The 17544-nt window shown below is 40.1% G+C and overlaps 1 protein-coding gene across 1 annotated transcript; it reads right to left on the bottom strand.

The window, feature by feature from the left end:
• Positions 1-7392: 7392 nt before the first annotated feature.
• LOC126412748 (uncharacterized) lies at positions 7393-17307 on the bottom strand. Its single transcript, XM_050082493.1, has 6 exons — positions 17254-17307; positions 14393-14503; positions 11179-11321; positions 9785-9849; positions 8622-8705; positions 7393-7545 (listed from the first exon to the last, which is right to left on the bottom strand). The coding sequence occupies exons 2-6, from the start codon at positions 14501-14503 to the stop codon at positions 7424-7426; spliced, it is 525 nt and encodes a 174-aa protein (XP_049938450.1). The 5' UTR covers positions 17254-17307; the 3' UTR covers positions 7393-7423.
• Positions 17308-17544: the final 237 nt, after the last annotated feature.

The raw sequence follows: 17544 nt of genomic DNA, 5'->3' as shown, positions 1-17544 counted from the left end.
CTGATTTTTACCAGATTAATCGACTTAGGTCGTAAAAATTTGGTTTGTGTATGTTTAACTATCCCTGCGTCCAGTTCTGGAAGCACATTCTAAGACAAAAGAAAAAAACGTGGCGCCACGAAGGAATTATCGGAATTCATGTACATGTAAAACAAACAAATGATTAGAGTTTCAAAAAACTTGGATAATTTATTCAAGAGAAAGACTTTCAAAAATAGAGAAAATCAGTAACGCGTTGATCCACTTATGGCCATTATGAAAGGAGTTATTCGGTTTGAAGTTGATTGACATAATTGTTTCATGTCCTCTGAGGGACATAGTGCCAAATTCCATCCAATTGCCGCTTCAGATTGTCAGACTACCGATAGTGTTGGAGGGCCCTGCCAAAAATACTCCAAACGCTCTTAACTGGGGTGAGATCCAGAGACGTTACTGGCCAAGGTAGGGTGTTTTAAGCACGAAACAAGCAGTTGAATATCTCGCCTTGTGCGGGCATCACTACCTTGCTGAAATTTAATCCCAGGATGCCTTGCCATGAACGGCAACAAAACGGGGCATAGAATACTGTCGACGTGCCGTTGTGCTGTACGAGTGCCACCGATGACAACAAAAAGGTCCTGCTTTGCAAAAAAATGGCATCCAAGAACATCACTCCTGGTTGTCGGGCCGTATGACGGGAGTCAGTCAAGATGGTATCCCTTGGGAGCTCAATTCGAAAAGCGACTCATCACTAAAGAGATTCCAGGCAGCATGTACCCAAAACCACAGCTAATGGGCTTGTTGGCGCACAGCGGTCAATGGTAGTCGGTGCAAGGGGAGCAGTGAGTTCAGCCCTCTGTCTGAGAGTTGCCTGTTAATGATACTCCTGCTAACTGTCGCACGTGTTGCATCTCGAATCGTTGATGATGAAAACGAAAGTTTGAGAATCTCTCTGACGGCTGTTAGGTCTCCACATTCTGTCATTTCTCTATGTGGACCATTTCCTTCTTCAGGCTGTGTTCGACTATGGTCCACCCATTTCTGACAACATCGTCGAAGAGTGGCATCGATCCTTTTCCAATGTCGAGAGACTCACCGATTACTCCAATGGCTTCTTGAAGCCCAACTGCACGGTATCGCTCAAATGCTGCCATCTGTGTACGTTGTTCACGGGCCTGCTATCGCTAATTTCACCGATTCACCACCAGTGGAACTTAATTTGGGACAGTTGCCATTCACATCTTCCGGTACTTTTTTTTCTACGCTTAAAAAAAATCGAGGCGCTGCTGTAATGTGATTTAGAATAGTCAAACAAGTTCTACGTTATCGTGTCACCTTGATCGACAGGTGTTTTGTTGTTCTGTTTCATGTAAATTACGGTGCAGTTTGATTCTGAGTAACACATTCTCAAACGCTTTTCTCCCATAACGATACCTTGTCAGGAACGGTAATTTGAATAAATAAAGTAAACTAATATCCATGCATATCATGCAGACGCGACTCAAGTTTGTTAGGCGATGCGTCGAAGTATCTGAAAAATCGCTTCCGCATGATTTAGTTTCGAAAGTTCGCACTTGTTAATGTAATGCAGCCTTCGTACTCTTTTAACATTTGTTAACTGCATGGAGAATCTTTGCTACTCCTCTCCATATTGTCAGTCTCTTCTCATAATAGTGGAGGCTCTAAGGGGAAAATATGGAATTCTTTACGTCGTTTTCTGCAGCTGCCAATGCGCCATGCCCCTCCTCACTCTAGGAAATAGAGATTCATTCATTGAGTCCCGTAGACGAAAGTTCACACCGAAATATCTTAGAACATTATGATAGTACTCTAAAACGACACACAGTACATAACCGTGACATTCACTGAGTAATCTGTGGCAAGGGCCCAGGTTCGTGTGGTTGCGTGCTGCTAGTTGTTTCTAACTCTAGTGAGTTACTCGTGGCTAGTATTTCATTTCCTTGTTAATATTTGTACTTGTTTGTAAGGAATCTGATAATCGTGAAATTATCCTTTGAAGTATGATAATGTCTATTGACATTATTTTGTGGCTAGCCAACTTCTGCAACAAATTGAACCAATTTTTTTTTTTTTTTTTTTTTTTTTTTTTTTTTTTTTTTTTTTTACAGGAGTCTACTATCTTTTGCTCATATTTTAAAGTCTTCACAAGTATCGAAAACCAACAACTTTTGCATATGCCCTAATTTTAAGCAGAGTTGTCGCATCAATATCAAAAAATTCTGTAACACACAATATTCGCTTTACACAACTGAGAAGATTTTCATCCTGTTTAGTAGCATGGATTCCTATCAATGGACCCAACTTCGTTATACTTGTAAAATATTCCCTAATTAGTAGTCGATGTTGGTTGTCACTTACTTGTCGGAATTTTATACACAAATATAGTTTATTTCATACTTTTTGTTTAAAAAATGTGTTACTTCAGCTGTTTTTTACAGATCCTAGAATCCTATCAATAAACAAGTCTTTCAGGAACAATTTCAACAGCAGAAGTTACTGTTTGAGATCAAGCACTTCACTGTCTGTATTGCTAAGATTTATTTATCCTAAATTTTCGTTATGCGCTCAACTACATGTCGAATAACAGGATTTTATAAGACAAATTAAATACAGGTTATTCTCACAAACATTCTGTCAGCTTTCTCGCTACAAACATGCACACATTGTAATTTGTTTGAGATGTAATATTCATAATACTGGGCGTCCGTTACAGAAATGACGATACATGCTTGTTGTCTTGAATGTCATGAACTGTCACAACCAGGTGTAGACATACCGAAAAATTCATTCGGCTGGAAAATCTACATCTACATGCTTACCCTGCAATTCACACTTATGTGCCTGTCAGAGGTTTCATCGATCCATTTTGTAACACCTCCTTTTTTATCCCTACCTGATCTGATCGAATAGCAGCCCAATATTTATTATTAACGTGACCGTGAACCTAATGGGTCTGGTAATCGGAATTGACTGCTACGGAAGTTATTACTTTACAGTTCGTCCTGTTCAATACTATAATACTGAATGTCTGGTAATAAGGAACACCAACACAGTTTTACTAATTACAAACTTATATTCTTCTCAAAACACAGAAAGGAGACAGCCACTGGCTTTGTCATACATATCAAATTACGGCTAATCTCAGCACAGGCTTTCTTCATTTTCCATTATCGTCACACGCTAATCCATCAGTGCATCCAACACTGCAATCCAAGGTTAGGCCGGCGCGGTAGACGCGAAACCAAATATCGGCACTAGTAATGTCACTGATCACTTTCATAATGATACTTCATCACTTTCCCGATATTAATCTATTATTTAGGGGTCTAACCACGGCGATGGTGACACCCTTCTCGGTTAAAGACCCTGTATTTCAACAATGGCCTCCACACACACACCATTTCCGCCAACCACTCTGGCGCATCTCGACACCCGCTCTCGCAACACGTCACAATCGATTGTTCGCCCTATCGACCTGTGCCGAGTGCAAAGTTATAGTTAGGGCCTATGGACCCCTTACAGTTTCCATTCTACCTCTATACTATACCACTCTCGAATGGTGCGTGGGAAAAAGGAACACTTAACTCTTTCCGCTCGAGCTCTGATCTCTCTTATTTTAATATGATGATCATTTCTCCCTAAATAGGCGCGTGTCAACAAAATATTTTCGTATTCGGAAGAGAAAGTTGGTGATTGAAATTTCGTAATTACATCTCGCCGCAAAGAAAACCGCCTTTGTTTCAGTGTCTGCCACCCCAACTCGCGTATCATATCAATGACCGTCTCACACTTATTGTGCGATAACACGAAACGAACGGCCCTTCTTTGCACTTTTTCGATGTGCTCCGTCAATCCTACCTGGTAAGGATCCCACACCACGCAGCAATATTCCAGCAGAGGATGGACAAGTGTAATGTTGGTTGTCTCTATAGTGGGTTTGTCGCATCGTCTAAGTGTTCTGCCAACAAAGCGCAGTCTTTTCGCATTTCTTACAATATTATCTATGTGGTCTTTCCAATTTAAGTTGCTCGTAATTGTAATTCCTAGGTATTTAGTCGAATTGACAGCCCTTTGATTTGTGCGATTTATCGTATACCCAAAATTTATCGGATTTCTTTTAGTACCCATTTGGATGAGTCGCACTTCTCTTGGTATAGTGCCAATTGCCACTTATCACACCATGGAGAAACTCTCTCTAGATCATTTTGTAGTTGGAACTGACCGTCTGATGATTTCACTAGACAGTAAATTACAGTGTCATCTGCAAACAATCTAAGGGGGCTGCTCAGATTATCACCTAGATCATTTACATAAATCAGGAACAGCAGAGGGCCTATGACACTACCTTTCGGAACGCCAGATATCACTACGAAGTGTGACCTCTCTGAGAGGAAATCACGAATCCAGTCACACAACTGAGACGAAACTCCATATGCACGCAATTTGATTAATAATCGCTTGTGAGGAACGGTATCAAAAGCCTTCTGGAAATCTAGGAATATGAAATCAATCTGAGATCCCTTGTCGACAGCACTCATTACCTCTTGGGAATAAAACGCTAGCTGTGTTGCACAAGAACGATATTTTCTGAATCCGTGTTGGTTGTGTATCGATAAGCCACTTTCTTCAAGATGATTCATAATGTTCGGGTACAGTATATGATCCAAAAGCCTACTGCAAATCGAGGTCAGTAATATGGATCTGTAATTCAATGGGTTTTTCCATTTTCCCTTCTTGAATATTGGTGTAACCTGGGTTACTCTCCAGTCTTTAGGAACAGACCTTTCGTCAAGTGAGCGGTTGTATATGATTGCTGCGAAAGGTGTTATTGTGTCTGTATGCTCTGAGAGCAACCTGATTGGTGTACCATCTGGACCGGAAGACTTGCTCCTCTTTAGTGATTTGAGTTGCTTCGCATCACCTAAGATATCTACTTTTATGTCACTCATGCTAACAGCTGTCCTGATTTCGAATTCTGGAGTACTTACATCGTCTTCTTTCGTGAAGAAATTACGGAAAACTGTATTTAGTAACTCCTCTTTAGCGGCACCATCATCGGTAACATTTCCATCGCTATCACGCAGTGACGCTATTGTCTGTTTTCTGCCACTGGTGTACTTTACATAAGACCAGATCTTTTTGGGTTTTCTTGCATGTTTTGAGTTTGAGATAATATTTAACTGTGGAAACTATTGAAGGCATCTCGCATTGACGTCTGCACTAAATTTCGAGCGTCCGTGACACTTAGCCAGTCTTGGGGATTTTGCGTTCTTCTGAATTTGCATGCTTTTTTCGTTGCTTCTGCAACAGCGTTTTGACGTGTTTTGTTAGCACGGTGGATCAGTCCCGTCTCTTATTAACTTATGCGGTATCAATCTATCTATTGCTGTCGATACTGTATCTTTGAATTTGAGCCATATCTGGTCTACACGTACATAATTAGCTTGGAAGGAATGGAGATTCTCTCTTAGGAAGGCATCAAGCGAATTTTTGTTTGCTGTTTTCAATCGATATATTTTGCGTTTATTTGTAGTAGTTTCGGCTGATATGATTTTGAGCCTCGCTTCAATGACCCTGTGTTCACTAATCCCTGTATCCGTCATGACGCTCTCTATTAGATCAGGATTATTTGTGGCTAAGAGGTCAAGTATGTTTTGGCAACCATTTACAATTCACGTGGGCTCATGAACTAATTGTTCAAAGTAAATCTGAGAGAAAGCATTTATTACAATTTTGGAGGATGTTTTCTGTCAACCACCGGCTTTGAACATGTATTTTCGCCAGCAAATCGTGGGTAGATTGAAGTCTCTACCAGTTATAACTGAATGAGTGGAGTACTTATTTGTAATCAGATTCACGTTTTCTTTGAAGGGTTCGTCGTTTATATCATCTGAGTCGGGGGAGGGGGGGGGGATCAATAGAAGGAACCAATTATTATTTTTGTACGGCTGTTGAGTATAGACTCTACCCATAGTAATTCGCAGGAACTATCTATTTCTACTTCATTACAACCATGTTTGGTGCATTGCCCTGTCTAAATATCTGTATTCATTGTCAAGTCTTCAGATTCACTGTTTGTGAAACTTGTCCAGTCAAACACAAATGTATCTAATGACTGTTCATACGTGAGTCATAGCACATTTTCTAGAATATCAACGTAGCTGTAAGATCATTTGGACTGCACAACGAATACATGACGTCTCTCAGAAGAGCTACCACGGAAGACGACACATTCATGACAACAATGTACTGGCAACAGTACAGAAGAGTAGTATATTGTGTTTATCAGAAGTCTGATATCCTTTCTACATTCGCCTACAGTACATTGTCTGGTAACTGTATTTTTTGTTGCTATCCTACGTATATGTCGGCGAGCTTCTTTCGTCGTTGCCGTTGAAGGTAAACTCTTCCAGGTAATTAAGCCTCTTTGTAAGCAACTTCTCTGAACTCGATATTGCGACCTCTCTGTTCGTATTTGCCTTATGAGCTTCGTGGGCTCCCCTGGCGGGTGAACACTTTAAGGCCACCCAGTGTCCCAGGACACAATGTGCAGGCACTGGAATGACACCAGAAGGCTCCCCAGGAATGTCACAGGAGAGGGACCGGACGTCGAGTTTCGAAAACAATTAGAAAAAGAATTAGAAGAAGAATATACAACAGCATAATCACGCAAAATATTTTGCCTTCTAATCTAAATCTACGTCAGCATACATATTCGTACACCAAAAGCAGCTGCACAGAGCATGGCGTGGATTATTAGAATCATTGCTCCTCATTCGCTTTCTTTGTTCATTCGGAAACGGTGGTTGCGGGTTGGTAAAATTATTGATTTTATGCCTCTCAACGAGTCCTGATATCATTTATCCAAGGATCCCCGTCTAAGCTCACGGTACATTTCGGAAGCACTCACTTACAGACCGAACAGCCTGCTAACAGATCTCGCAACAGTAATCTGCATCCTTTCTTTGTTTTTCAATGAGTGGTCCCTAACACTTGAGCACCATTCATCAATGACTCGCCCAAGAGACCTGTAGTCAGTTTCCTTTCTAGGCGCACTACACCCCAGAATTCTGACGATCAACCGTACTTGGCCATTCCCCTTCCATACACGTGTTCTTAAGTTCTCGTTTCATTTCATGTCGTTCCGCATGGGAACCTCGAGCTCACTGAGTCAAGCGGCATAGCAATAATACTGCAATCGAACATGTGACGAATGTCCCTACTACACATCCACATAACCATAAATTATTTTACGTACATTTCTCTGTGATTTCACTTGTGTTTAGCCATATTTTAAGTAATTCATTTCTTAAGGTAAAATAGTCACCTCATACATGTTTAAATGTTCAAAGGGTGTTTAAAAGGACATTTGTAGTAATATATATATATACATAAGCTGCAGTCAATATTTATTTGTTACAGGTTAACAGTCAACTTTGGAAAACTTTTTTCTGTCTACTTCAGAATGATCTTCAACGATTTTCCATATGCGCTCGATTACTTCGTTGCTCGGGTTTTCGTAAGTTGTCATGATGTTGGCCATCTCTGAAAATGAAGAGGGGGATATGTCAGCAAATAAATAAAATTAAGTTACATTTCCGAGTATATTTTAGTACTTCTCTTTTGCACCGTTGATCACAATTTCTTATCGTCTGAGATGAGTTAACTATCAAATAATTTTTTTCTCTTCGATGCGAACCATCGTGGCTTATTCGTAGTTACATCAACTTGCAATTTGATAGCTCCATATTTATAATAATATGAATTCGGTTGGATGTTGCTAATATCAGTTTTACAAAGCAACGTTTGTTTTAGTTTGCAGTGCAACGTCATAGTAGTAGGTGGAACATGGAGATGTATGAATATCTTCTGGTTTTTCGAACTACTTGTTATATGGGGCTTATCTTTTGTAAGCCTCTCTCAAGAACCAAAACCATGTCGTAAGTTCAGCAACCAACCAATTCCGTGATGTTCAAGTTTCCAGTACGGCGGCAGTACTCCGCCAGAAAACAATCAGTAAGGAGACATGAGTCAATGACTCTAATGGTCTTTGCGTTAATCATTAGTTGATCTGTGGACTGAAGCACATGTCAGTGTTATTGTGCTTGTTGTATTTCCACACAAGTTTATTTATAGCTATCTATTTTACCATTAATCCGAGTTTTTCATTCACAGGTTCATTTCTGACGTCTGTCTACTTATAACATATGCAGTCTAGTAGTCCTCGTTAACACTACGGGTTGGTGACGTTCTTATCTAGATAGTACAGTTTGATAAAAAGATACAACAGAAGCAAATGGGTAAATTTCTAATTGACGTTGTTGAAATGGAGATGAAACAAATTCTTATTAATGAAAATTATTCTTTACGCTCACTTGAAACCTCTGAGTATATTTGTACTCAACGTGGTAAATGTAACGACTTTTATAACCGTACTCATGTTTCCCATGTTCAATTGTTGAAAAGTCTGAAGTAAGTATACGAGAAGCGTTATGTAAAGAACTACATGTGTAATGTCACTCATTCTTTTAGACTGTATGAGTGATTTGAGCCGGGAAATACGTTATTGATGTAAATTCTTCGTACGCATTTGCTAAATAGTGTTGAATGCACACACTCACCTGTGCCGGATACACAGAAATGCTCAATGAAGATATCCTCTTCAGACCAAACAACGTTGTGTGGCACGCTAAGCAGAAGCCCCACTGAAATAAAAGCAATACATACTTCAGTTGTGGGTAACACCACAGTCACTGAATATACAGGATAAAATTTGATTTTGATTTTACAACGAAGGAAAAAAACCTCTCGTGGTCTTCAGTCCGAAGACTGGCTGCTCTCCCCGCTACTCTATCCTGTGAAAGCTTCTTCATCTCTGAAAAGCTACTGCAATCTACATCCACCTAAGTCTATTTACTGCAGATCAGGCCTCGGTCTCCCATTATAATTTTTATCTCCCCCTCAACAACTTTTTCTCGGTTGAGTCATAAATTTCTTTTCTCCGCAGGTCAGTTCCGTATTACTTCATCAGTTATATGATCTACCCACTTAATGTGTAGCATTCATCAATTGCACCACATTCCAAAAGCTTATGTATTCTTCTTGTCTGCAATGCTTATCGTTTAGGTTTCGCATCCATACAAATCAGGAGAAACTTCCTAACAGTTAAGTTTATGTTACATGTTAACGAATTTCTTTTTTCCGTAAATGCTGTTTCTCTGCCATTACCAGTCTGCGTTTTATGTGTACTTCGGTCTTCGTCAGTTATTTTGCTCCCAAAATGGCAAAGCTCGACAACTATTACTGTCTCATTTCCCACTCAGTGTCCTTAACTCCACGTGGTTTAATTTATCTAAATTCTATTACCATTGTTTTGTTCATCTTAGAACATATTATCAAGACACTGTCCTTCCCGTGCAATTGATATAAATTCTTAGCCGTCTCTGAGCGATGAATATTTTCACCGGAAAACTTCAAAGTCCTTAGTTCTTCTTCCTTAATTTCAAACCAATTTCTACGCTGCTTTTTCTGTGTATGAACTGAATAACGTGAGGGATAGACGACTCTGTCACTCCCAGTTGTCAACTATACTTCCTTTTTGTGTCACAACTGCTTACTCTCCGTGTTATTTTATCTCTACTATTTTAAGAATATCATTGAGTGTTTTCGAATAAATATTGATAGACGTTTCCTCTATATACAAAATTATTTAACACTTAAATGCACACATATACCTTGATTTACATAATAGAAGTCCATTTTGATTTTTAAATATTGTACTCACATGGGCCATCAACTTCGACGTTCATTCGGTTTCCATCATAAGTAGCTGTACCACTAAATGCGAGTCTGGAAAGTACAATAACATGATTTCATATGAGCTCATTCTTGATTATAATGTAAGAAAAAGTTCTATCACAGAACGTTTAGGCATTACATTGTTATTAATTACTCTAGTTATATTGTGAGCGTACGGTCTTCCGATGCTTCTTAGTATCAAAATAATAAATTTGCATTGAGGCATTGCCGACGGTGCTGCTTTTCGTGGAAACACTAACAGGTGCCAGCCACTCAACTGGGGCCTGTGTCTATAGCGAGAGAGTGCCCAATGGACAAATGAAATCCGTTCTACAGAATGACGTAACGGTGCTGCTAGTATTTCGTTTTGTTGTTACAAAATTTAAATACCATGTACAATCGAGTAAAATTACTGTATGCAAGTGTGTTGAAACTCGGTATACTGGAATGTGCTGTGGCCTGCAGTGGTAATGTGTCCTGGATCTTGTTCTTCTTCTCCTTGTACCTTTTTCTCGCATCTGTGCAGAACAGCCATAATTAATGGTGGTTAAGTTCACGGGAGGCCGGATGCCAGTCCAGTCGCCACACCGTTATCATCCGGGACGGAGTGTGTGTACAAATGTTCAAATGTGTGTGAATTTCTAAGGGAGCAAACTGCTAAGGTCATCGGCCCATAGACTTTCACACTATTTAAACTAACTTACGCTAAAGACAGCTCTCACATCTGTACCCGAGGGAGCACTCGAACCTCCGGCGGTGTACTGTTATTCATGTGAACGTGAGTGAAAGTTTTCCGAATGTTTGCAGATTGCGTAGCTGAAGTAGGAATTGTGTACCAACCCGTTATTCACCAACTCGGATGTGGTGAACCGCCTAAAGATCACATCCAGCCTGGCCAGCTCACCGACCATTCGTTAATGGACATCCATTCGGTGCCAGCGCAACTCCACATCTCGAAGTGACGGTTTAACACGCATGGCAATTCCAGCGTATTTATGATGTGTCAACGATCATAAATCATTATTGAGCTCTTTAACTGTGCTGTTATTGAACTGCACTAATATTAAAAATAGAAAGACTTCCTCAATTAAGGTGTAAGTTCACCAACAGTATGTATAAACACCTATCTTGGGGCTACGCAGAAAAATATTCAGAATTTACGTGTTCATTAACAAATGATCAACAATTCACCCTTGCACACACGTCTACGATCAACTGTGCGGTATAATAGAACCATAAACCTATCGAAATTCTAAGCGATTAAACAGTTTTTAAGATCAAAACTTGATCCAGTGGATCCCCGGTTAGAGTCGGCAGTGTTAGGTAATTTCCGAGGCAGAAAAGTACGAGGAATTAGTTTCGTTACGTGGCGTCACTCACGAGGACAGCTTGCTTGGTCTCTCGTAGATGGTGATCTGGTTGTCGCTGTCTCCTGGCGACTGTGTGACGAGAATGCACCCAGCCAGTGCAGACATTCCGGGGAGGGCGGCGTACTGGTAGTTCACGTACCATGTCTTGTTCGCCTGTGAAGGACAGAGAAAATGTCAGCTGTTGCATGAAGGGTATACGGTAGTGGAAGTCAGTATAAAGACGTGGATATTTGTAAGAAAATTGTTTCTGGTTGTAACAGTTGCGCACAGTGTAAATGCATCAGTCTGAGATCCGGTACAGCGACAAATGCAGTCAAACGGTATCGCATTTGACGTCAGTAGTACAGGATATAATAAGGCTTCAACGATTCAGGGGGTAGTGTGTGGAGCACGGTACTATGGCAGTCGGCACTGTGTGCTATTAGTGTGTGCGTATATGCCTTTACAGAAGATTGAAAACAGACACCATTAGTGACAGAGCGTGTTGTGTGCGTAAACCACTATGGTGACAATGTCACGAGGAAAAAAGTTATCATGAGATGAAAAAGCAAAAATAGGCGCTTACAAGGAAATGGGACTCTAATCGACAAATCGCCATGAAGTTGAACCGTTCAAGTACAGTGATTAATAATTTTGTTAAATTGGACGCACTATACGGACAGAATGCAAAATATGTGCAAAGCAGAAAATTATTTGAGCTATGGAAATACTTTTGCGTAAAAGCAGGGGCAGCAAAACCGTTATTTTTCTTGACTTGTTGCTGATTTGAAGTTGCCAGTAACTGCCGGCCATGTACGACATATTATGTCAAATGGCAAACATGTTGTATTCAAGAATCGGAGCAGACACCCAAACATAAACAGACTAGATTGGAGTTTACTGAAAAACAGTATGTCATGAATGTTGCGAATGGGATGAACTGAGGTTCAGTGATGCCCAGATGTTTAATTTAGATGGGCCAGATGGATTTCAGTACAGTTGGTATCATACGAGAAAACATAGCAGATATGAATGAGAAGAAATTTTGGTGGTGGAAATCTTATGATTTTGACAGTCTTCTGCACTAAAGATAAATCGTGCGTTGTTTGGCTGATCACTAGAATGAACAGACACAGAACTGATTAAAATGTATGAGAAGAAGGTCTCAAGGTTCACCAAGACAATGCATCTGCGCAGGATTTTGCTACAACCAAAAGGTGGTTTGAACGTAAAGATGTCAATGTCTTGTCCTGGCGTGCACGTAGCCCGAATTTGAACCCCATGTAAAACCTCCGGGAAATCTTTCCTACAAGTATTTGTCGCAGTGGCCAGTGTCTATCGGCAATTTGAGGCAATGTGAGCTGAAAAGAGCTACATGAGAAGAGTGGGCGACAGTTCCACTGCAGGAACTACAGCCCCTAACAGTACCAACGCCGAAGAGAATTTTCGAGATAATTAGGAAGAACGGAAGTTGGGCAAAGTCCCAACAATGCAATAACGCAACAGGAGCATCAGTGCCTTTGTAACCAGTAAGTAAATTAAAGATGGAGAGGAGAAGAAAGGAAAGGAGGTGATCATTGCTGTCACCTACATTGGGACATTACGCGGAATCCGCGGCTACAAGAGAAAATGAGTACCACATCGAGGTTCGAACTCGGAAATCTCCTGTTTACTAGGCAGGTGAGGTAAACACTGAGCTTGCCTAGTAAGAAGGAGATCCCTGGTGTGGTACTCATTTTCTCTCGTAGCCGCTGATTCCGCGTAATGTCCCAATGTAGGTGACAGCAATGATCACCTCCTATCATTTCTGTTCCTCTCCACCTTTAATTTACGTATAATGTATCACAGCTGCGGATTCGGGGTAACGTCTGTTCTTTCGGACATGTCCGAAAGAACAGACAGCACGCATTCGATTAATTTTATAACCAATGACTCTACAGGAAGTCCAAACGTATTTTTTGTTACTCATGTTATGAAAGAAACTATATAATTCTGTCGTGATTGCTTGTTTTATATGTATCTACTACTTTCATAATAAATTCGATACATATGTGCTTCAGATAATGTACTAATACTTTCGTAAGGACGCTGCCTTTATGCTGATTTCCGCAACTGTATTCTAAGAGAAAAATACTAAATTATCAATGTTATAAAATCGAAATAGGATATGTGAAATCGGAATTTGGTGTAGTGTCAGTATCATTCTTTGAAAAAGGACTGGAACGGATTTGGCTATAGTGGTCAACATGGCGGGTTTAAAGCTTTGTCCTGCTTAGGAAATTTAACACAGAACTATCTGACTCGAGAATTATTCCACCTGGATGTGAATTCGTTGTCTGGAACGCTGTCGTTTCAGTCGGAAAGTAGCATGTAGACACTCTGGTGATAACAAAATACAGGTTCATTTGGATATCGGTATAGAGGACGTAATGGAAGTAACCATCCCACTTGACTGAACGAGGCCACGACAAAACAAAAGCAACACGGCCGGGTTGGGACTTATTTAGAGACGATTTATTTAGAGACTTACGAATTATCTTCCGTGTTCACCGCTTGGGTGACGTGGTCTAGTCGTATAACTAGACAACTGGATATCTAACTGCTACATGCTGGAGACAACTCACTTTCGTCGTTGATAAAACGTAAATTATTTCAGAAGTTCAAGAGCTGAAAATATATTCACAAAAGATTTTCAGTCTAATTTGGATAATTTTTCACCTTCGTCACGGATTGTTACGGCGAAACTAAGTCCATTGCTATCGAAGCTCACTGGATTTCTCATCGGAAGAGTAATAAAGAAAACCGGAAGATTGTATACATTTCTGAAATTATTTGATACTCACAAAGTAGACCAAATCTAATTTTCAAACATATGCATTCAGAACCAGTGCGCAAGACCTTTTAGTACCGGAGGTCATTTAAAATGGAAAACGAAACGTTAATATAGGTGGCAAAAATAAAAGTGTGTGGAACACGGTTATTCCTGAAATATATTAAAATTTTATGCCGAGAGAATAACGTTTTATAGCCAGTTGTTTCTCGTAATCACAAAATTGGATTTGATGTAATCTGTTGTTCTAAGCCTCTTGAGGTCTGACGCAAATACATTACTGACAGAGCAACAATGTATAAGACGCATAGAATTTGGACTTATAACTTGTATCAGTAACTAGTCTCTTTCTACCACTAGCATTTGTGCGAACAGATTATGGAAATGTTTGAGTGCAAATACCATGGCTACTTACGGTGGTGATATTGAGGCTCTCTGTCGAGGCATCAGGAAGCGAGCAGAAGAGATTACCGAGGATCGAGCCCTCAGCCACCAAAGGCAGCAGCAGCAATAATCCCAGGAACATCTGCAGGCATAAAAGATACGATACGGAAACAGTGAACAAACGATACGACAAGCAGATAGCACAATGAAACAACTAGATTTAGTACACAGATTAAGTCGCACATGGTAAACTAGTGACGACCGGTTTCGGATAGGGCGCATCAATTATCATGTTCGAAGTAGATGACGAAGTATTTGTATCTTCAGAATGTACACTGGAAGACAGAAAATAGTATAGTATAATCGAGAGTGCATACTACAAAATTATATTCTGACGAGCTGCTGTCGCTCCGTGCCCCCAAGTCACAAATTACCAATGAATCGATGATCTATGTCTCGTGTTGCAACTAAACAGTTATACTCCGTCTTTCTACTTGTAGGTTGACACTTGTATCAGACAGGTTTTAGTAAAACAATAATTGTGAACTAGATTTCTGCGAAATTATCAGAAACTCTTCACTTGTTTGGCCTCAAACCACCAAAAGACAATGGCACATGTATATGAAATTGTAGAAGAAAACAATTAAATTACATCGATACAGAGAACTGGTCATCTGGAAGGATGAGAGTACTAAAACATGTGTCTAGTTTGAAGTAGCATTCATATGAAAGATTCGATTCCATTTGCAAATGGTTCAAATGGATCTGAGCACTATGGGACTTAACATCTGAGGTCTACTTAAACCTAACTAACCTAAGGACTTCACAGACATTCATGACCGAGGCAGGATTCGAACCTGCGACCGTAGCGGTCGCGCGGTTCCTGCCTGAAGTGCCTAGAACTGCTCGGCCAATACGGTCGGCTATTCCATTTTCAAGTACATTGACAAAATTTTGGTATAAATTGTAGTTAACGAGTAAATGGGACTTCGGCCTTCCTTTGTAAGACACACGTGGAGTCTCCATATTTTATTTACGTAACAGTGTAAGAAATTCGGCAGCTTACCTGTGACAAAATATAGGTCTGAAACAGAAATATTATCTCGATACAAGATCAAACTACTAAACTAAGGATTAATCACTACCTCTACATCTGTTCTCCACAATCCAGCGTAGTGTGTGGCAGAAAGCAACTAGCGCAGGGGGGGGTATTTTTCTCCCTGACCTATTCCAATAGCGAATGATACTCTGGAAGAAATATTGTTGGTGTTCATCCGTGTGCGGCAGAATTTATCAAATTTTAGCTTCTTAGACCGATGAGTAGTACCCAAAATTGAGCTGAACAAAGATTTCGTGAGCGAAGTCTTTCATGTTTGACCTACAATTTCTCAGGATTCTTATACTACCGAAGAGATACAAGCCTATAAGGTACAATTTATGGGAAAAGTTTCGCAGTCTTTCAAAATGAAAGCAGGTGAACGACAAGGTGACGGCCTAACCCCAATCCTTTTTAATAGTGTGTTAGAGAAAATAGTAAGAATTTCAAACGAAAAACTTAGTGAACTAAACATTTTACCTATAGATTCACAAGAGGACGCACAAAGATCGAAATCAACTGTCTTGCATTTGCCGATGATTTTGCTGTACTTTCCGTAAAAGTGGCATCTCCTATAACACAAATAAATCTCCTGGAAGAAATAGCCAGCAGAAATGGCTTAAAAATTTCTGCAGAAAAACAAAATTTGTAACAAAAGTTAAGGACACTCCAGAATTTCTGAAAACAGATGTTGGCCAAATAGAGAGGGTAAGAAAATTGTAATATCTGGGTGAGATAACCGAAGAAAATGCTTTGGAAAAATTTGCAATAGCGGAAGGGTTGCTTAAAATGGGGAGAACGTATCGTATCATGAAAGACTTCCACAATAAAAGTGCCTATCCATAAATGCAAAAATAAGACACTGCAACACAGTAGTGGAGCTAGAATGCCAAATGCAAGCAAGCGCCTGGCATTAAACTATAATTTAGATAAATTAGAAGTACTAGAAAGCGGAATTATAAGGAAAATACTACGACCAGAAAACACAGCAGAAGGTTGAAAATCACGAAGTAATACTGAAATATACGAAAATACAGAAAATATTTCAAACGTAACGAAGAAAAGAAGACTCATATATTTTGGACATCCATTTCGAATGCAAAGCAGTAGTTTAACTAATAAACGTTTTAAGTATTTCTGGGGGCAAAAAGGCCACAACAAGCTGGGTCAGCGAAGTGGAAAAGGATATGGAAAGGAGCAGTACAAAAATAGAAGATATTAACAACAGAGAAGCCTTTCGGGCAAAAGTATTGAAAATGCAAGGAATCCAAGGGAGGGTAGCTAAGAAGACTGGTTGAATATGGTCTGAAGACAGAAGGAAGAAACATACTTAGCTGATAAAGGTATACTGGAAGTAAAGAAAAGAACAAAGAATGAAGAATTGAAATCGGAACAATAAAAAAGATAAGAGCCTCGCGTTAATCTGCCTCCTCCTCCCCACCCCTACCCCCCTCCTCAGGACTTATTTCGTGTGATCGATCCACTTTAAACCGCCCCTGTCGGATAATTTTTGATAGATGAAGGTCCTGAGCGATTCAAAATACTTATCGCCGGTCATGTAATCAATCGACATCGGCATTTTTCGTCTGTTTGCATGTACTACATTATATCAGTTTTGTTTTGAGTCAGTTTAGAATGTTAGCCCATAGTGCTGATCAATTTGAAATCTGCAACTTTAGCAACAAATTCATAACGATGTCACACCACTCTACACTCTGCGAGTTCTGCAAAGAGTCTCACAGAGCTGCAGACGTCATCGGCCGGGTCATTTAACAGCTGCGGCCTTAGGACACTACCTTGAGGGCGCCAACTGTGCGATCTGACGAACTGCAGATTTCGGCGAACTCTGCCCTACGGCATGAGGTTTGTCTCTTTTATACACCTTCCTCAAGGTTTTATAATTTCTGGTACAGAAACATCACACCTGAACAAACCACTTTTGTCTGAGAATACTCAGCTGCGTCTTCCACAAACATGCTAAAATCGTCAGCTACAGACATCCTTGTACCTACGCGGAGCTTGTCACTATGGAAAACTGCGACAGTAGACCGTCATGAAAGACACTATAGCTATTCACGATTCTGCAG

This window comes from Schistocerca serialis, chromosome 7, assembly GCF_023864345.2.
Source record: "Schistocerca serialis cubense isolate TAMUIC-IGC-003099 chromosome 7, iqSchSeri2.2, whole genome shotgun sequence".
NCBI classification, from domain to species: Eukaryota; Metazoa; Arthropoda; class Insecta; order Orthoptera; family Acrididae; genus Schistocerca; species Schistocerca serialis.
This window is presented reverse-complemented; position numbering and strand designations above follow the sequence as displayed.

What these genes read in the sequence shown, in the direction of transcription:
- LOC126412748 (XM_050082493.1), bottom strand. Translation starts at nt 14,503, where the DNA reads ATGTTCCTGGGATTATTGCTGCTGCTGCCTTTGGTGGCTGAGGGCTCG. An exon ending in AGAGCCTCAATATCACCACC is followed by an intron (nt 11,322 to 14,392) that starts GTAAGTAGCCAT and finishes TGTCCTTCACAG; the next exon opens with GCGAACAAGACATGGTACGT. An exon ending in TTTCTGTGTATCCGGCACAG is followed by an intron (nt 7,546 to 8,621) that starts GTGAGTGTGTGC and finishes CTTCATTTTCAG; the next exon opens with AGATGGCCAACATCATGACA.